At 36.8% G+C, this 22,251-nt stretch overlaps 1 protein-coding gene across 1 annotated transcript in view; it reads right to left on the bottom strand.

Annotated features, from left to right (window-relative positions):
- ESR1 (estrogen receptor 1) overlaps positions 1-22,251 on the bottom strand; it is a 159,558-nt gene that overhangs the window by 71,150 nt on the left and 66,157 nt on the right. The window contains 1 exon segment of the mRNA XM_074818769.1: positions 11,694-11,884. Within this exon segment, the coding sequence (XP_074674870.1) occupies positions 11,694-11,884 (191 nt within the window).

The following is a 22,251-nucleotide window of genomic DNA, read 5'->3' as shown; positions in this document are numbered from 1 at the left end:
GTGCTTACATGGGTGGTAACCTTTTCTTTTGCTCTGAACCTAGATTTCCTTATGCAAACTGCATACGTTTGGGAATCAGCATTTGGTTTGTAGAATAACACATAAAATAATCCTATTTGTGATAGAGCTACAGTCCCTACTAAAATTAACATGATTTGTATTATCATATTTTTACACTGAAAAGTTTTATCTTAAATATATGCTTTAAAGGTTAGCATAATGTCTGTTTTCATGCATGTGACCTGCACCTTAGCCAATCCACTCTTCTTTCAAAACGTTTGACAGACTTCACAGAATAAAACCTGTAAAATTTTGAATGCAAAAAAAATAAAGATCTGTGTGAGAGGCATACTTCTTCAGATTATGAGTGCCATAGTTTAGACTTCATATTTGTTGTAAACCTAGGAAGAAGATAATTTAATATTTCTCATAATTTTTGGTATAGTTTAACCGACATTCCTTCAGAACATTGGAAAAGATGTAAGCAACCAGAAGAAAATGTTTGATATTATACAGTAGAAATTATTATCAAATTAATCAGGTAAGAAGAAAGAAACAAATGGAAGAAGGAAGGCAGGAACCTTTCCTTCTTCTCCACAATACCATCTGATTTCAAGTATTCAGTCACAGGAACTGAGGAAGTTTCCTTTGCAAGGCACAGACACAGATAAGGGGAGTCTAGCTTGGGGTGGCACAGAAGGGACAAAGGTAGAAGAACACAATTAAGGAATAGCTAACATGCAAAGACAAGTATTATTTTAAAGTGAAATAGTATAACTCAATAACTCTGCTGTAAAGTGAATTGTCTTTTAACTATTCTACCTTCTATTTTATCCTTAATGCTCATCTCTCGACAAAGTTGATTCTAAACAATCTGACTTACTAGAAGGGATTTCTCACTGGTGGGAATTATCAACGTGAAAGTGGGACACATCATCAGGTGCCCAGCTGCCCTGTACTTCATTATCATGGTATCCAAACAGTAATACATGCTAGAAGACAGGCTAATTAGTCCATTTGGATAGTTGGTATCACAGGAATACCGAGAGGAAGAAATGTCTTCGGTGATCACTGATACTCATAAAGGGAAGCAGATGCCAGTTAGACTCTGTGGTCTTACTGGGGTTTTTTTAAATAAATTACCAGATAACTGGCATAATATTAAAGGCAGTGAGTTTAGTATGGTAGAACCCCTAGTTTTAATCCCCCCATATGTATGACTTGAACTGTGATGAGCTACAAAGGAAGAGTTTAAGGGAGCTATTGGAGGAGCTTGAAAAGGGATGGTCTATTTTTCTTATGAGATCTCACACGTTGTACATTTTAAAAAAAAAAAAGTAAAAATAACTTTAAGTATTTTCATAGCATTTTATTACATGCTAAGGTCTTTCCAGAACAGTGTGCAAAGATCTGGCTCTTTTCTCAAAGCACTAATTTTAGATTTGACAATCTGTATAATGACCAACAGTGGAGGGGGAAAGAATAAGGAAGCAAAGTATCAACAGGAAGATAATGGCTGAAATTGGGAAGGCTTTCAGTTTATTCTAACCCAGTCGGTCATAATCAGAGCTTTTTCTTACTGCACATGCAGTCTGACTTTCTCTTGTCTCCATGAATCATGTGTCTAGTATTTATGTTCAGACACTCATTGCTGTCTGTCTAAGGGTTCTCAAGATAGCTGTGGTGTAAGCAACAGCAGCACATGCTTGAAATGGAGTGGCCAGATGATTTCTCTGGGAGGGCTTCAGTCAGCAAAACACTCCATATTTCTTTAAAGTTAAGTGTCTCTACATTCAGCAGAACTTTTAAGCATCTGTGTACTTCTAACAAGTAGTCACAGCACAGTATATATGGTTAAAGTTAAGTACATGCTTGAGTGTTTCACTGAATTGCAGCTTCGAAAATCTGAGTTCACTTTGTCCTTGACCAGCAAGGATGAAAATTGGCATCATATTAATAGATCAACAGCAATTAACATAACACAGAATTTTTTTGCTTAAATGTGTAAACAGTTGCCATATTATATTTCAATAACCATCGAGATTAGCCTGAGAGAATCATTAGTTTAAACAGTACAAAAGTACAAAAAAATTAACTAAAGAAACCAACACGTTAGCATGCCAGTTTAAGAATGCTTAATGACAATTCTACAAAGCCAATAAAGGAACATTTTTGTTAGGTGAATTTTGTATGACACCTAAACTGATGTAGTTGAATTGACTCATACATTTCAAACAAAGATAGTAATAACTATTATCCTTTTACTAATATGTGCTTTGCCTTTAATTATTCTTTTATTTTCCATCGTCATGTCACACAAATTTCTTAAACGATTATCTATCTGCATAAGGCATTTGCCAGATTAGCTGTTTCCTGAGGAAGCACCAGGTCCTTCTATGATCTTATTTTGACAGTGAAATCCGCAGAATTTCATACATGTAGGTGAAGGCAAGGCTAGAGTGTAGACTTTATCCCCAACTTAAGGTGCCAAGCAAGTGATGAGTGGGAAGACTGCAGATGAAAAGCAAAATCTTGAAAAGAATAGCCTCAACAGCAAGTGGAGAGTTTTCATAAACAGTAAAAAGAAAAAAAACAGCACCTGGACACTGCATATGCTAACAAAGTATGAACAAATATTAAACGTAAAATAAAATTTATACCAATTTTAAGTTAAAGTGCCCAATAAAATTGCACTGATTGATTTCAAATCTCACTCTTTCCTAACAGGTTTCACAAAAGAACAGAAGGTTATGTCTAATTCCTTTTATAAGCACAGACACTCAAGTTCACAGCTTAATTACCCTCAGACAAGGTCTTTGGATTTGGAACTTGGGTTCTCTTAGCAACTACCCAGCACTGCTGAGAAGTTTAATCATTTTCTGTTTTTAAACTAGCAAGACATTACTACATGTCACAGTAAGGAAAAGGGCCTAGAAGATTGTAAAACACACTTCCTTTGCATCCAGTGAGGAAGTCCTCCTTCTATGCATACCTCGGAAAGAAAGATCACAGAACCACTGAAAAATGAGAAAGGAGGAAAGGTTAAAATATATGTGCTCTGTATTAAGTCCTCCAGCTGTGTCATGTAGTTGCCACACTGAGTGTTCACATACTAGTGGAATCTTCTAGCCTTCAGGTATGTATAGCACTGTTCACATGAGCAGTCAATTCAAGCCAAATGATTATGATACTAGGTTTTACTTTAACTTTTCCATATACTACTTCAGCTAACAGGAAAAATGAAGAAAAAGAATGAGAATGGATATTGCATGAGGATGACAAACCTGCTGCCATCTCCACAGTTTAATAATGCATGAACATACACATTGAGAAAGAGTGACATATAAAAAGTAAAACACTTTTTAACTTTATAGGTATATAAATATAAAATTATATTTTCTACCCCAGCAGATAATTTCAAAGTTGTTATTATTGGCCTTAGTCCTAAAATTTCAGTTGGTGTTTCATCTACTATTTCAGGATTATGATATCATGTGCAAAGTCTACTTCTACCCCAATTCCATTCCCACCTTTTTAATTTTAGAAAGGTAACAAAATAGGAAGTATATTTTTTCCTCATGACAAATAAAAAAAAAAGACACCAATCCAGATCCCAATCTTTACAAAATCTGGCAAGGAGTGTGACATTCTAGTTTTTGTTTCCTTATCTGATAAATCACAATTGTTTTAAATTCTTGGCACATAAGTAAACCAACAGCTGTATTAAAGGAAAAGCTCCCACAATGTATTACTCACAACCATCTCAATATGATCCCTCCAGAGACAAAAAGCATTTTCAGCGAGAGTCATACGCAAGCCGTGGCTGTCTTATTCCCATAGACTTTGAATGAAATCTCTTGTATTTTTAGCTCCCAGTTTATTTGAGCTAAAATGGGAAGGGGTGGAATTCTACTACTGAAAACTCCCACAACTAATATCAAGAGGACAAAAAGTTAAAATTATTACAAATCACTCTTGTGCACTGAAAATCCAATCAATTGTTAGCAACAAAAAAAATTAATATAACTCTATTTTTATTCCTGGTACAACATCAGGTGTTGGATTCTGATGGGACCTACTGAATAAGTTTAGCTAGTCTTATATTATACTTGGATCTTTGGTATCCGAGTGGTTCCTAGTATCAGTATTTTGACCAAAAAGCCCCTTTTCTGCCTGTGTACTACTTTCTCATACAAAGTAAAACCCAGTTATGTTCTTCTTTCACTTACTAATATATATCTGCGCTCCTTGGTTTGCTCACTTATACCCTAACGTCATCCATGCTCTATAGAAGATTCATTCATTTTATAATCAGAAGGGTCAACAAAGATAACTTAGTCTGTTGTCCTGCACATCTCTAACCACATTTTAGAGTGGGGAATAACTGTGTTATTTATAACAAAGAAAGTCCAACTATTTCAACAATTTGTGACTAAATTAAATCAAATCTGTGAGAGAAATATATAATCTTATTCAAAGAATTCAGACAATGAGATATTTACTACATCTATTACTAAATTGTGCCAGCAGTTAATTGCCATGCTGGTTCTTTTATGGTAACTCTGAACTAGTACACATACTTCAATAAAGTTTGTTAATAGTCTCCTTTTGGAAATAAATTATGTCAAAGATCACTTCATGCACTTCCAGTATATTCATCATTTTAGTCATCTTACACAGTTCTCTCTAGTTTGATTTCCGTTTTTCAAAAGTGACTGTAAAGGACAACTTAACCTACAGAAAGTTTGAAAGTTTGTGGGAGTGAAACTTATGAAGCCAGTTTAAATCAATAAGCCCACCTGAGTTAAATGCAGTTACAAAAACATATTTCCCTTCACACTCTCTAAAACCAAGTGGAACAGTCAAGCACTTTCCTGCTGGACAAACAAACATGTTCTCTTGTAGTTTGTAAATGTAAAGCTCTTTTTTTTTTCCCCATGTGAATATTCTGAACTGCTGACAGGCTCAGTCCTGAGATAGAAATAATGTGAGTTTCCAAATGATATATTCATTAAATACTTGCAAAATGAAATACTGTTTAAGTTTTTTTGTTGCTTGATATGGCACAACAATCATATTCCAGAGAAAGTATATCACCATTAAAGCTAATAATACAGGATACATTAAGCACAGCCTCTAAGGGCTAGGAATTTTGTCTAGGAGGTGAGAAAAGCTTTGGACTTGACAGAGGAAGAACCAGTGACCATTTATAAAATCAGATAACAGTGAGTGTTCTCTACTTTCTGGTAAAGTGTGTTGCCCAACTTCAGAAAGGCTTTCAACATTACCTGGGGTGACATTTCATATGTCAGCTAGGAAAATATAGCTTAGATGATTTCAGAAAACCAATCTCAGAAAAGAATATCAGCGTTCACTGTTACAATGGAAGCTGGTATTGAATGAGGCTCCATAATGTCTGTCCTGGATCCAATTCTATACAGTATTTTCCTCACTGATGGGTAACAGACTGAAGTATTTATTTTATTAAATGTTATTCATTTGTAGATTACATTTATATGTGTTAGAAGAACAGAGAAAAGACCAGACTATTCTGTTAGTCAGACAGGAATAAATCTGAAATAAATTACAAGAGTCTACAGGACAAGAATTCTAAATTATCTTGGCAAACTGGAGATAGCACATGGGAAAAAAACAGAGCAAAAGTAAGGATCACTACAAATCAGTATAAATCAGATGTACAAAACAAGATGGGAAAGAAGTACAAAAGTATGCTTGAGTTTATTCTGCATTACACAGTGACTGAGCGAACAGTGTCATGTTTTTGTAAATAAGGCAAACATTACAGTGTGAAGGATGTAGACAAATACCACTGGCTGGGCTTATAAAGTAATCGTATTGCTCTGTTCAGTACTTGTAAAGCATCATATAGAAGGAAATCATGCTTCAAGAAAAAAAGAAAACAGGACGAAATGGAGAATCTCCAAAGTAGAGCAAGTAGAAGATTAGAAGTCTAGAAAACAAAATGTAAACGTTGAATAGAATTAACTGTATTTCTTCAGGTTAGGTAAAACAGAATAATTAAATTTTTTTTAAGTGTGATAGTAATCTTCCATGCTTTAAAGGCTGTTGCAGAAGGAAAGAGAACAATTTCTTTTCTGTGGCATGACAGACAGTAAAATAACTGATGGGCTTAACCTGCAGGAAGGAAGATTCAAATTTCATATTAGCCTTCAAAGATAAGGAGAATAAAACATTGGATCAGGCCACAGGTTTTTAAGAAGCAGTTCAATAAACATATGTAAGCAATTGGCATCAGCTGATCCTATTACAGGACAGAAAGATGGACTAGGGCTCAAGGTCCACTGCAGCCCTATGATTTGCTTAGACCATGAAAAAGAAGTATCTTGGATGTGAACATCTTAAGTCACTGCCACATACATGCTGAATGCAGCACTTAAAACACGCTGGAAAAATACCACACTCAAAATTGCCTTACTAGGAGAAAAGAGGTATTGACTCTTGCCTTTCAATAACACCCAAGTTTCTGAAACAAGATCACCATCAATTAGACTGCTGATATTAAAAATGCACTTTAGGGGACAACAATCAGAGCACGTGTTTAACTCAAGGGGCTCTAGAGAAAAACTACCAAACCAAAAATAAATCAAAAGAAGTTTCAGAAGAACCTAGCTGGCCACAGACTGTTAGAGCAGTCCCAGTGATGGCTAAACCTTGGTGAACTTTTCAAACACACATTTTCTAGCCTTCGAACTTCCAGCAGTCACCTACCCCTCAAACTGGAACCATGTGTTTTCCACCCTGAGACTAGATACCCGTCTGCAGCCACCTGTTTACTGGCTGTGATTACCTCTGCTAGTCTCACTTAGGTTCATGTTTTGTAGTTTTGCTCTTTCTGCTGACAACTCATAAAATCAGTGTTCAAGCAGTCTTATTAGGGAATTTCTGTCATCTTGGCTGCAGGATCTGTGCAGCATCTACAGCCGTTATTAAACAGATTACAAAAATACCATGAAAACAAAGACAATAACGGAAAGTTAAAGCGAAGATCTCAGAAACCTCCCAAATTGACAATATTGCAATTGTTGCACTGCAGCATTACCTAAACACCCACTTATTAGGCATGTTTTACCAGTGAAATTCTCTCCAACTCAGATGACAATAGGTGTATATTACCACTACTCCTAGTATTAAAGTTTAAACTACATACTTCCAACTAAGTACAGCTCGATCACTGTGAAATTAAAACAATTGATAACACTCAAAGTCTACTGCCAAAACTCTCCTACTTGATGGTCAGAAGGCATAACTGTTAAATAAAATCCATGTTCAAGACACACAACTAAATACTTCCCAGCTTTAAGAATTCCTGCACTTTGGAGATCACTATATCTCTGTGATTAAGACATTAACGGCAGGCCTCTGGAATCCCTCAGCACAGCTATTCATCCATTGCCAACCTGTTCTTGCTGGATCAGTACTGCCTCCCATCATGCAGTAATTCTTAACCGAATATTTCTGAAATATCCCAGATTTTTGTCTAAGTATACATCTGTGAGAAAAAGCAGAGAGTTGCACCTGAAAACATCAGAAGTGCATATGAAGGAGGCAGGGAAACAGAACTGGGGATTTCTAAAATACTTCAGCAGTTCTGAGATCAAGATACCCTCCAGTGTAAGGAGTTACCTACCCCTTGTTCGTCTGAATCTCTTGTGCTCCCACATGGGGTTTTCAGCCCCACATATGTAGGTACTTGTTGAATGCTTGTCAGAGACGGTAAGAGTAATTCCTTTCTGTCCTGTACCCTTTGGTAGCTATCCAAAACCCAAGAGAATTAGAAGGAGGGGGAAAGAATGTGTGAGTCACAATGGGATTTTTAATTTGTAAATGGCATTTATAAGGCTGATGTTGAAATATTTCATCCAATTCTGACATCCAAATTTTAAAGAGATTATTACAGGTGTGGAGGTATCAGAAAAGGTGTGAAGACAAAGGACTCAGGAGATAGAAAGATGTACAGCAGGAGATTGAAGCATTTTAGATCACTTAAGATATCAAGGTGATTTGATTGAAATTACTTATGTTATAAGAACTTCCCACAGGAGAGGGGTACTAGGTACTAAGTCTATCTAGGATGTGATGTAAAAGCCAAAGTAATTCAAATTAGAAAGGTAATTTTTTAGCAGATGGGAGGACAAATCATTAGAATAAGCAATCATCGTAAGAATGCTCGAGCCATCAAGTTACTGGGCTTTGTACATGGAGAGCATATAAAGTTATACTGAGAGAAGACCAGACTTAATGATCTAATGGCTCTTCTTGGTCTTAAAATCTATAAATATTTTAGTAGAGAAGTACAGTGTGCTGTGATGTGACTACTTGTTATGCTTCTGGATTCAAGTCAGTTGACCAAGTACACTCCTGAAGGCTACATATGCTGGGCGAAGAATAAGGCACTCTTCTATCACCAAGCAACACAGTGTTCTTGGTATCATATGATTTTTCTCTCCGTTATATATTAATAACAGTCTGCACAGAGCTTTCTCAAAACAAGGTCCCAAATCACTTTTGGGATTAACTAACAAACTAATAAACTAACAAAATAGATGACATGGGCAGTTTCAGAAGGCAGTTGAGATTTTCCACCAACCATCTGTTGTTTAAACAAAATTGAGCAGTTGCATAGATTGAGAGACAGTTATTAATTCAGGTTGCCTTTTAAACTTTAACTGTTTGACAGCAAAGAATTAAAAATTTAAAAAATATTTCTAGAACCATTCCAGCTCCCCTGGATAAAAATGAAGCTATCCATCTCCACCACAGGTAAGGTCCAACACAGATGTAAGTTTTCACAAAATTTAAGTATATACTTATGCAAGTAAGCATAGATATGTCAGATATCACTGAGAATAATGGATCCACAGAGAGGAAACAGATTACCCCATACAGCTTGTTCATTGTTCATGTCTGTACTTACTTTTTCCTGTGGTTCTATTAAGAACCATATAAAATGTTTGACTGTAGTCTATTAAGAATATCAAACTTCACTAAAGCAGTTCTCCTATGAAATCTCTGATGAGAAGTATTAAAATGACCAATCATCTCTGCATCTATGTATGTATTGAGAAATACAGGACAGCAACGCACAAAATTTGCGTGGTTATCTTGCATTTAAAGAAAGACACACTACAAACAACAACAAAAATCTTTGCTGAAAACATTATGTATTACTTTTCTTTATACAAGTCCTGTGTACCTCAGTACAGTTTAATCATGATTCCCAGGAAATTTTTGTCCCTTTTTTAGGAATGCATATATATATATACAATGTAGATATAATAATATTTAGTTCACATATTCTTCTACACATACACCTACACAGTAGTAGTATTCATTCCTAGATATCCAATCACAACCTATTTAAAACTATTACCATCTGCAATGTAAATGGCATGTTTTCTCATGTAATATCAATCTAAAAATTACTGTCATTTCCATAAACTGAACACATGTCCAAAAAGAAGCGGTAGAGGTAGAGATCTCTTCCAGATCCAGCAGGAAATTCAAGAAATCCCTTAGTTCATCATGATTGGGTACCTATGACTTTAAAAGTGCTTTAAAGGACTTCTCATACCAAGTGTGATCAAGGGATCACAATTCTCTCATAAGTACTCATATTTTTAATTACTTTTTTATATTAGTGGATGTCATTTTTTACAATAGCGTTTAACAACAAAAGAGGAGCATCAGCTGGAGAAAGTACAGAGGAGTTTAACAAATGGGATCAGAAGTCTAGAAAGCATGTTCTACTGAAAGAAGTAGATTTGTTTAGTCTAAAAAAGAGAAGACTGAGGAAAGCTATGATAACAGTTTTCAACTATGTAAAAGGTTGTTGTAATAAGCCTTCCTCATACCCACAGGGGATAGGGCAAGAAGCAATGAGCTTAAATTAGAGCAAACGTGACTTAAAGATCAAGAAAGGCATTTTACGGAACACTGGAAACTTAAGCTTTAAATTTTTAAAGCTTACCTACATAAAAATTATGTTGAGTATATAAATGTAGCAAGAACTAAATTTACTAATTAGCATGTACTGCAGCACAAATAGAAAACAGATGCATTGTGAAAGACCACAACATTTGTCCACATGGACACTATGGCCAAATCACCCAAGTGCTGACACAGAACCATGGAACTTAATGAAACAGTCAGATTAATTTCTTCCATAATGGCCAAAAGCTGAAGATCAGTGCTGTACAAATACTTGATAACTAACTCTTACTTTTGCTTAAGAATATTTCAATTTTCACTTTGTTGCTGACTTAGTTCAGTTCAAGTACAAAGACAGAATTTCAAAATTCTAAGAATAATTCTGATTTGGTCAGGGAAACTCAAAATCAAAAACAGTGAAAAACACTCAATAAGGTAGCTGTTCTCCATACATCACAAGTTTAAGTAAATCATTCTCATATCAAAAGAAAAGCATTTCACCCTTTCTCCTACCAGAGTTGCTTATTATTGACCTCTGGCTGTAACTCTGAAGAGTCTGGAAAAGCAGAAATACAAATAACTATTAACTAATCACTGACATTCAAATCATTTCATCAATGTCTACCCCACAGACAATCTTTTACTTTTTTCTTTAAGGAGAGGAAAATTCTGAGCTGAATGCTGGGAGTCTTATTGAATTCACCTCAGTGGTAGTCATACAACAAAACAGGCAATAATCACACCTTGTGATATGAGGTAAAAACTGTTTCTCAGTATGTTTACTTCAAAAAAGGAGCGACAGGAATTTTTGTGCCTATATATCACCTGGAGATTTAAAAAACTGTAGAAACCTAACTAAAGCATAGTGCTTTACTAGTTTTCTCTTTGGAAAGGAAGAAATATGTTTTATTTTCTTCTCCAAAATAAGACTTAGATACTGAACAGTACCCATATTTTCACTAGAATCATACTTAACTTCTTACTTAGTTTTGATGTTGAACAAAGCAAAAAAGTATCAATTCCACAGAGTGACAGGTATTTAAATCAAGAATTATCTCGGTCACAGTAATTAGCACTGTTTCTGTTAGATGCCCTTTACTCCACTGGACACTTTGCACAGTATACTTTTAGCCATGGCAAGACTCTGAACTAAACCATTCTGTGTATAGTTCAAAGCTCTGCTTTGCTGACAGATACAAATTCTATTTAATCAAGGAAACATTCCTTTCAATATTTGTTCTCAAAAGACATCTCACATCTTCAAGGAGTTGAGGTTTGGATAGAACCATTTTGTTAATGGAGCACTAAATTAAGATTAGTAAATCAATCAACATGAATAATCTTCATCTGACAGGGAATTCTAAAAAAAACAAAAAAAAATTGCTTTGGATGAGAACTTAATCACACATAGCCTGAAAGAGTGGTCATCTTGATCCAATACGGGTTTTTTAATTAGATTTCTCACTGCCTCCACAGTCAGACATACCTAACACAAGGACAACATAGAGCAGATTTTCTTTCCTTCATTAATCTTGGACTAAATAACAACATATTATACACCTGCTAGAAGCATTCACCAAATACAGACCTAAAAATATATGGAAGAGCACAGCAGCTGCTAATGAAAACCCAATAAATGTCATTGTCCTGGGCTCAGGCTGCAATCTCAAGTAGCTTCACAGTTTCCTCAAGAGTAAAGGTGATTCACTTGAACAGTTTATTACCTTGAATACTCCTTTTGAAAAAAGCTTTGCAGCCCTCACAAGACCAGACCCCATAATGGTAGCCTGAAGCGTAGTCGTTACAGACAGCACAGTACCGGGTCTCCTTGGTGGACTCCATGGACAGGCTCCCTTTCTCATTGGTACTGGACATCCTCTCCCGGATGCTGTGGCGCCTGTTATCAGAGCTTGGCCTGTTAATAGCAAAAAACAAGCATAATTCTTTCTCCTGCAGACTGTGAGAAAGAAAGTTTTGAAACGACAGATGGACCAAAAAAAAAAAATCTTTCATCCCTCTCTGTCCTGTTCTAGTTGGAAAGGTGTAGAACCAGTAAGATACAGCGGAATTTCTCACAAATCAATCTGATGTTATTAGGCATTGTACCTTGAAAAAATTAAAAAGCTATTTGATAAATTAATCAATTTTTCTCAAGACATTACAAAGGAATACAAAAATATCAACATTATTCTTGTGTACCTGCTCCTGTCCAAAGGGTTCAGCGTGACTTGCACCTGAATTTGCAAGTCACTTAAATTATTAATCGGGCTATTTTCAAGTATTATTGCCCAATTAGAGATGCGAACTTTCCTTACATTGTCAAATATATAATACTGCATAAAACAGTCCCTATTCTCATTACAATACCATTTTCTTAAAAGTTAAGATATGCTTTTAGCACAACAAGAAAAGTCAGACGGTATTAAAAATTGTTGCCAAAGAATTTTCGTTCTAGTAACGTACATGTTACTAGACATGTACTAGACAGACTCGAAATCCGCATGACCCACATGTGCAGTATGCTGCTGAATGAAAACCAAACAAATCTATAGTGTAAATGGCAATGAATTCACATCTAGAGAATCTGGTAAGAGGTTATTATGGGTAGCTGCTGCAGACATGGTAAACAATATTCAAAAAGATGAGAGGATGTGAAATTACCAAGGGAACCAGCAACGAACTCTGGGATTGCTCCTGGAAGGCAAACAGCTCTCGAAAAACATGCTTTGTCCCAGAGATACAGTTGGGAGTGACAGCATCAGACGAGCTAAAGCATGAAGATTCCTACTGTTCACAGTAATTATCCACTTACCATGCTTTAATGGCTGGTTAGTGAACAGGTGGTTCTTACCTCCCCAGAGTCCCAGCATTTTGTCAGACAAATATATCCCAGTTTTGAGCCTCTGAGACTCTCTTTCGGGTTTCTTCCTACAGACCTAATTTTGCCTTATTCTCTTCAGCGCAGCAAAACTTCCTTTGTTTTGATGAACTGAGGCATCTGGCACCAACAGCATCTTCCTGCTCCAAACCAATACTCCCCAGCAGCTTTCTGATTACTCTATGTATGCTCAACTATTCTCTTTCATCTAGCCAAAGATCCCTGACATTTCCTGCTACAGTCCATCTCAATGCCCAAAAGCTTTCAACCAGCCAAAGCCACCTGCACGCTCTCACACGTCCTGCCAGCCATCCCCTTGAGACTTTCTATATATAATTTCTGTACTCAAATATGATATTTTCATTCTGTTATTACAGAAACATGGGGCTTCACCATGTTAGACAGCAGAAACTGCTACAACCATCATTCAGGAAAACTGCATTCTTTAAACCTGAAGTTCTTTACCAAGCCTTATATACCAGCTAATTTTGAACATTTATTTAAATAATTTTTGTTTCCTTTGGGCTTGTGCAAGACAGAAGAAACTGCAAATGATGAAGTGCTGACATGGCACAACTCTGGCTTTTTAGTGAGATAGGAAAACAAGAATGTCATAATTCTGACAACATGAGTTTAACAAAGTAGGCAAGGAAAAAAAAATCCTTGCATATTTTAGGTGTTAAAATGTGAAAAGGTGGAAATAATATCATTAATAAATTGTTATGGATACAAGACATACATTGTTTGTGTAACTATCTTCTCTAGCCCACCAAACCTAGGTAGTTTTTTAATTCTTCTCCAGTTCCTGAATCTTCCTTTGAATTTGCTTTATCCCGGTGCCTCATTTAATTGACTTATTTTTTTTCTACTGAGCACTCATCAAAGCTGTTGTTTCTTATCTTCTCCACCCCATTCTCCTCTGCCTGTAGCTCGATCACCTAATTCATCCTCTCAGTACAACTTTAAATTAACCATGATGTGGCTTTTTAAAAAAATATTCTTTTAGGTGTATATAACTACAACAATGTTTTAAATATTTGAAGTTAAATATTAAGCAAGCAAATAACTGTCAGTATCATTTTAACAGCAATAAACTAGTCTGTTAGGTATACATGACCACCTGGTAGATATTAATAATTTGTTGATCTTATTTCTTTTTCCAAACTGTTACAAATATGCATGTTATACAAGAATAGGTTCCCAAAATTATTTTCATATCAGTAAGAACTGCAAATAAATTACAGTTTTATAAAGTCTAACTTTTAAGTTGTCTTTTTAAAAAAGCACTTTAAAAAACAGTAAAAGGAAAAAAATTTCAAGTTCCAAAACAATGACATATTTTTGCAGGTGTATAGTAATTTTCCAACACCACACACACAGACACACAGACTTACTAAAGCGATCCTAGGTTCCTAGTTGGATACAAAAGAAAACACTGCAACTAACAGGTAAAACCAAAAGAGAGTAAAGAAATACAAAAAAGTATCAGTCATCACTCAGTCCAGATAATTTAAATTTTTATCTTTTCAGAATATTTATCTTCATTCAGATCAAGACTAGGCTCACAAACACATTTTTATTAAAATTATATTTAAGAACACTAAAAAATTACTGAAAAATAGCCTGAAACAAAAAAAAAAAAGCTTTTTCTATCTAGAACATATAAGAAATTTCATAAATAATGTACACTCTGAAGAAAATAAGATGCATAAACACCAACAAGGAAGATGCAGTAAACACAGACATATTTTGCCACGCTGCTTGTGGGGAGTCTGTCCCACAGGTTCTGTCCATCCTCAGTCACACAAGGAGGCCACATTTTCAGAGGGAGGCTGTGGGCAGAAGCTATGAGACAATATGCTCCCTGTGATCTGTGGCACAAGGGACAGCAGACAGAGGGGAGCAATGCCACCACTCTCACCTGCTTATAATGCCCATGCATCTTGTACTTGACTTAGACCTCCATTGCCTTCCTGCACATAAACTTGTTACATTGAAAAAGCACTATAAATCTGTTAATGCAGACCTTCACAAAGCAAGATGAGTCTAAAATGGCCTTGCTGTCTTCCCCAAAAAAATCAGTGCCACTCGAGCACCACTTGAGCAAGGTTTTGCAAACTGGTCTTGCAGAGTCATCACATTCAGGCTCTTGTGAACCACAGCAGGAAGCACACTAACATACCCCTAGCCCCATCCTCCCCAGAAATAGCATCCTGCCTCCCATTTCCATTTATACGATGGAAATGAAAGCTGGTAATAAATAAAGTCTAGTACTTACTAGAGGAGATGGGGAGGAAATCTTTTTGGGAAAAGAGCATCCCATTAACACAGAGCTTGCTAAATCAAAATAACATCTCAAATTTCATCCAGAAATCAGCTGATAGTTAGTGCACATCACAGACCACTGATGCTGTGTCCTGACAAAAAATAAGTCTGCTCTTCATCCAGTTTTCAGTGACGTTTCAAGGGTTAGCCTTCTGGAGAACATAGTGCAACAACCTAACCCAACTTTAATAACTTTGGCAAGATCATCGTTCCCAAAATACAACAGCAGAACCTTTCAACAATTTCCTTTGTCATCTATTCAAACAATAACAAAAAAAGACCAAAAGTTCTTGTCAACTATGTTTAACAAAGAGAAACACAAATCAAAAAGAAAGAAAACCCCAGATAAAGCCCTCCCTCCAAGGCCCGCAACAAAACAGAACAGATTAGAAAGCAAAAAACCCTCAGAATTTACTGCTCATTTCCAAATGTAATAACACAGCAGACATAAAATGGAAAGTGTTTTGGACCTACAGAGCAGGACAAACTTGTCTTCCACACTCACTTTCATATTTTTCCACCTATGTCGAACTGAATCTGCTCTTCAATAAATGTGTTAGCAAACAAGACACCTCTGCTTTAAACATTCACTCATGTCTGCAACTCTGAGTCAGCCAAGAGATCATTAACCCCATGTTGACTGTAAGGTAAAAAGAATTTGTATATGAGGGAATTACAGTTTTGTAATGTAAACTCAGTTTTTTACATCACGGTAATCTGACTGGCACACAGAATGAATTTAGGATAGCCCACAGTGCACAATCCACCCAACACCGAGGTAAGGTCCAATTTATTCACAATCCCAGCTTTTTCTGAAATAAAGATATTTCATAGGTAGGAGGGCTTAAGGGAAAAGTTATTTAAGCAGCTAAAGGAGACACCTTGCAAAATTCTAGTTTTCTGAATTTACTTTCATATCAGAAACTTTAATCTACAACTGCTAAATCTTTCTTACTAGAATAGATAGAAGTTCCCAGTGTAAAAAGCCTCAAAACTAATGGCCATTTCAAATGCAGTCAAGGTCTAGCACAAATGCTTTTCCACACATTGGACTTCTTATAACACCATTCTGCTATTCAATATGAAATTAATTAACTTGCTGTTAGAATGTGAATTTCCATATGGGGCAAAATATTCATGAAAGATTATTTGAACAGAAATAAGTGCTTGAAAATACTTAAAAGACATCTCAAGAAGCACTGCAGTAGGAATGACTAAATATACAAATAAACAGAAAATTGCCAAGTACACTAAACACCTCAAAACTGTCCTCTCAGAAAGCAGCTCCACTGAAGCTGAAAAAAAATCATATGCCATCCAAATGAAAATGCTGGCTTAAAACAAATATCCCAAAATGCCTAGGGCTGTAATTAAGCTAAATACAACTTGACGATGGAGAGAGAAAATCTTACACCACGCTGTATATCAAATGGATAGAATCACAGGGTATTTTAGGATAGATGGGACCTTGGGAGGTGGCTGAGCCAGAATTGGCACAAAATGGGCTACAGCAACAAGGGTGGGTTCCAGCAACGGGATCAGAAGCCAGCATCACTCCTTGGTTGATCCTCCACCAGGGATGAAAATCAGCTGGGGCTCACCCTAGGGCCTGATTGCGAGTGATTCCTGATGCATGGCTCTGAGCACATTTCACTCACACAGCTAAACTCTCTTCCTCCTCAAAACAGGATGGTTTTGTCTATGCCACCAAGGGAGAAGGACCCTTGCATAGCTCCTGCCTGAATCATGTCCTAGGAGAGGATTACTCAGCCAGGCCAAACTGTGCCTGGGAGTGTGAAGCTGTTAAGCAGTGAGAGCCATCATGCTGGTGTTTGCACCCATGCCCTGGTCTTGTTTAGGTAGCTAATATATATGTAGGCCTTTCTTGCCCCACTATCTTCAGTTTATTCCCTGGTCATCAGGAAGTTAATGTCTCTGGCTGCAGCATCAAAAATGAGAGCAATAAGCATTTCACAGTGATGATGTCCCTTCCAGCTTAGTGTCTACCTCACTAAATGTGACATTTCAGTTAATCTTCAATTTCTGTATGGGATAAACATAGCTGTGAAAGTTTGACACTCCTGGGTAAAAATAAGCTGTAGGATGAGAAGGAGCTGTCTGTAATTCAAATCTCTATATGGACTGCATGGCCAGTCCCTTCTCTTCCGTCTCCCACGGCCTTGCACAGCCCCCTGTGCCTTCACAAGTCTTTTCACCAGAGTGCAACCAGGATGGCCACCAGAGCAGAGCTGCACAGCAGCACCCCTGCCACCTGTGACAACCATGCGGGAGCAGACCTTCATGCTGGAGAAAAGCTCCTCTGGTCGCTTCATCATTACAACGGTATGTAGTGATAGAACAAGGTAATGGCTTTAAACTGAAAGAGGGTAGATTTAAATTAGATGTAAGGAAGAAGTTCTTCATGGTGAGGGTGGGGAGGCACTGGAACTGGTTGCACAGAGAGGTTGTAGGTGCCCCCTCCCTGGAAGTGTTCAAGGCCAGGCTGGACGGGGCTTTGAGCAACCTGGTCTAGTGGAAGGTGTCCCTGCCCATGGCAGGGGGGTTGGGACTAGATGATCTTTAAGGTCCCTTCCAACCCAAACCATCCTATGATTCTACGATTCTCTCATTGGTTTCAAGGATCTGGCTCATATCTGCTCCCCTCCTTCAGGGTGAGTGCAGAAACACCTAAATAGGACTACCTGTGTAGAAGACCCTAAGCTAGTGTAGTGAATGGATGAGGTGAAGAAATAATTGACACAAAGGGTTGAGGAGAGACAATATGAAGAACTACTTTAAAAATAACAGAAGATATATGTGAAGGCCAACTAAGAAAAAAAATGGCAAGGAAACCAACAGGATAGACCTCAGTGCAGGAAAAAGAAAATAATGATAACTGACAGGAGAGAAAATTAGGGAAAAAAAATACAAAATAAATCAAGTTATATGAAAAATGAATAATAAAATAATCTTGAAATATTGACAGTATTTCACAATGTATCAGAAAATTTATTTTATAGTCAGAAGACACTGGAATGTTTTCTTCAGAACTAGAATAAAATACAATTTTATTTGGTAACTAAAGTAAAATAACTTCGGAGAAATACCTCAGTATTGACCAAGAAATGGTAGTGTTGAGGACGGCCTGTGTCAACATGAAAACAAAAGCATATCTTCTTAGGTCATCAAAACTTCTTACTCAACATGAAATTAAACATTTCCTTTGACATTGGTTTTATCAACTTTTTCATCCTTAACTCTGGTTAATTTTAAAATTAGTGATTGAAATACTACATTTGGATATGTCAAAATTAAACCATGCCATGTATGAAGAAAAATCTCCTCTAAAGCTATTTGCTAAAGTCAGTATAAATTTGCACATCTTTTCAGTCCCTTAAAACGTCATTTTTGACAAATTTAATTTTTTTCTCAGATCTGTCACTAATATTTGCAGACTAGATTAAAGTCTAGAGAGATGTGTCTACGCACAGTGCCTATGTGGTCCATGGCATCTCCAGCCACATTTCCTGGAGGTTCTATTGATGGGAGGGAAAGGGAGCCCAGGCTGCTCATTCACATGATTAATACCTGAATTTGGATGTTTTCAGTATTTCCCTCTTACATACTTCTACTCCTGGGATCAGTTTTCCACAGTTTATAAATGTGAGCTAATAATTTTGCAGCTGATCCCCTTGACAACATAGACGTTTGCCCAAATTTCTGAAAAATTGGAAGCTTTTCTCAGGGGTGGCAGGGGGATGGGGAATGGGTTTAAAAGAGGAAAGAGATCAATCTATTTGTCAGTTCAACAGGTTTGAAATTTAAATTTATACAGAAAAATCTTCGAAATAAATACTGAGAAACTGGTTCTGTTTCATTCTATTTCTCAGTGCTGTTGGAATTGAAACTACAATTCACAGGGTCATTTTCATTAATCTTAAGTGAAGAGTGGTGGTGTAGCTGTACCTCACAGAGTAGCCCAGAATTCAAAGAGTTCTGAAGCAATGGCATTTTTTTTGTTTTCTATTTATGCACAGAAGCTTAATAATTTCTTTCTGTACATAAGGTGAATGCAGAAACATCCACACACATGCTTTATATGAATATATATTAAAAGAAGATTAATATTTTAAATATAGCACATGGCTGTACTGCACCTTGCAAATGCAACTGAAAGCTTCATTTATCCCTCCTGTGGATATGTCTGTTATCTGTAATTATATGACCATACTTTTCAAGGACAAGAGTTCATCAGTGCACAGAATAAAAATAATTTATTAAATAAGCAGCTATTCTGTCTTTGTTGTTTGGGTTTTTTTTTTCCTGACTGTTCAGCATCTGGGGCCTTACAATCAGCACACTATCTGAATTCAGCTATAACATTAGAATTTCCTTCTAGTATTTCTGTGCCACTATTTTAGCAGTTAACAGGTGCTAATGAATGTATTTTTCCAATATTCTTGTGAGTTGAAAGGATAAAAAATGAGCCTGAGAGAGATTAAGGTCAAAAGTATATACTGAGTTATATGCAACATCAGTTTTTTAAGTACCCACCATTAAATAGGATTTTGAATGTTCAGAGTGCTACTTCCCTTGTCTGCAATGGCAAGGGTAAATGTTCAACACTTAAATAAATCAGACTGTAGGACTTCCATTCAGCACAAAGAAAATTACAACACAACAGGAAAATACTTGTGAGGAGTTTGATTTAAATGGTTTCTGAACTTCTCAGAAGCATTTGTGGCAGAATTAGAGAGAGAATTTAGTTCTTCAGGCCAGCAATCAGCTGCCTTCACCTAATATTCTTGAAATTTTTGCCTTGTTCTTTTTTTTTTAATTAGGTCTTTGTGAGAAGTGAGTAGAGAATTTACAAACAATGACATATTTCACTATATGAGCATGACACGTTCCAGAGTTCATCCTTTTCATATATTGAAACAGCAGTTCACTTAGGATTACCTTATAATTATGAAATTAATTATTATAATAATAATAATCACAAAGGCACAAAGGCACAAAATAAGATTTGCACAAGTCACCTTGATTTCAGCTTATTAAAAATACAAGTTTGCAAATAACATTTTTTCTGCATGTAGCTTCTCATCTTCTAAAGAGAACATCTAGAAAATCAAAAATGTTATCCTTCTGCCTCATATCTATAGTCACAGATGGCAGGGATGGTACTTGTTGGTGCACCTCTCACTTGCCTTAATGCAGCAGGCAATGGCAGGAGATCATTCTTATTCCCGAGCAGCAGAGGAAGAATGTCAGTGATACCTGCTAAGGGCTGTACATAGTGACATTACAGGTCCTTTATTCTACACCAGTTTAGCAGAAGTAAAAGCTAGTAAATACACAGAGGCTGCTGCCACTGCTGTCAGTGGAAATGTCTGCTCTGTCATCCCACAGGTGTTCTTTGTCAAGTGCTCTCTCTTGACCCACCCAGATCCTCTTGTCCCATCCTTACACTTACCTCCACCTTTGGGTTTTTCCTTCCAGTCTCAGTCTCCCTGTCCAGAAAAGACAAACGCCTCTCCTCCAGTGTCTGGCCTGACTCTGCCTGGCTACTTCTCCCATGCCCAGACTCCCCACAGGCACCTCATCCAAAGCGCTCCTTCTCCATACACCACTACTTATTTTCCTTGTGTCCTGGGCAGGAAGGCTGCACTCTTCTGCCTCTCCCTGTACCATTGTAACCCAGTCTGCCATGATTACTCTTGTTAATATACAATCCTACTTTTTTTTGACCTGCCCCACCAGTTCCATAGGCATATACTGAGATTTGTAATTAAAGGATTGAAGGACCTTAGTATTGCCATTTGTTGACTATGTATAACTTGTTAATCATAAAAGGACAAAATTATATATTTCTTACCAAGGCTAAACTTAATATTTCTAAAATTCTGTGGTGAGCAGCTCATTATAAATGCTATGAAGTATCAACAAGAAAAACTATGATGTTGCAAGTCAGTCCAAACAGAATTTAAAAATTTAAAGTTTAAGAAAAAACCAAACAGAAACAAAACCAACACAAATATTTCTTTATAATACCTTTAAAACTATGAGATTTCATTTATGTATAGGGCCTTGCCTTATATAATTTGCACTTCTGTCTTTTCTCCTCTGGACTGGGACTGCACCTCTTCTAAGGCAAGCCTTCATCACAGTAACCATTCCCACTGGAGCCCTGAGGTTCTGTATGCCAGGACACTCTGCCCATGGGATAAAATGGAGGCCAGAAACACATCTTTGAAGAACCAATTGAGAGATGCCATGCAAGCTTGAATATGGGAAAAATGCCATAATATTTCTTGCCAGAATTTCACTTCTGAAATAAGAAAAAAAACATTGTCCTCTTAACATTTTGAAGACTATTGAAATCAGCGCAGAAATTTAGTTTCTGCAAAGAAAATGTTCATACAAGAAAATTTCTCATTTTAATTTTCAAGGGAAAAAATATTTTCTCTGGGATTTTCATTTTGCAGAAATCCCAGTTTTAAAAACTTTTGACAGAAAGATATTCAAACACCAAGAAATAAACATGTATATAATAAGCAAAAAGAATCTACAGACACATCCATATCTACAGTTCTGCAGGGTTAAGCAGGAGCAGAAGTTGCTGCTAACTCCACCGGTAGTCAAACTGCCCTGCAGTCTCCAGGTGAAAGTGACAGAAACAGACCTACAGAAATTACATACTCTGCAATCGCTATCTACTAGCATTCAGTAAAGAAGGGACAGAGTATGGCTTGAAAGATTATATATCTAGACCTGCCCCATGAGAACTTGTTTTAACTTGCCCTTACAACATTTCCAATGATCAAGCCTCTCTCCATGGACTGTTTGCTGCCTCACTATCTAATTTCCAGCCTCAGTCCTCTCTGCTGGAAATTAAGCTCATTTGTTCTCAGCTTTTTCCAGTTAGCCCAGAGAACAATTCAGCTGCTGCCCTCTTAGTACACATCTTCCCTTTGTAAGGCTCCTCCTACGCCACCTCTCAGCCTCCAGCCTTCTTTCCAGAGTCTCCTCTCTAATTCTCCCATCCTCTTGCTGATCTCATAAAGACTTTGCTTCCCCTT

Source organism: Strix aluco, chromosome 3, assembly GCF_031877795.1.
Source record: "Strix aluco isolate bStrAlu1 chromosome 3, bStrAlu1.hap1, whole genome shotgun sequence".
In the NCBI taxonomy this organism is placed as follows: Eukaryota; Metazoa; Chordata; class Aves; order Strigiformes; family Strigidae; genus Strix; species Strix aluco.
The sequence above is the reverse complement of the archived record's forward strand: the minus strand, read 5'-3'. Positions and strand labels throughout refer to the sequence as shown.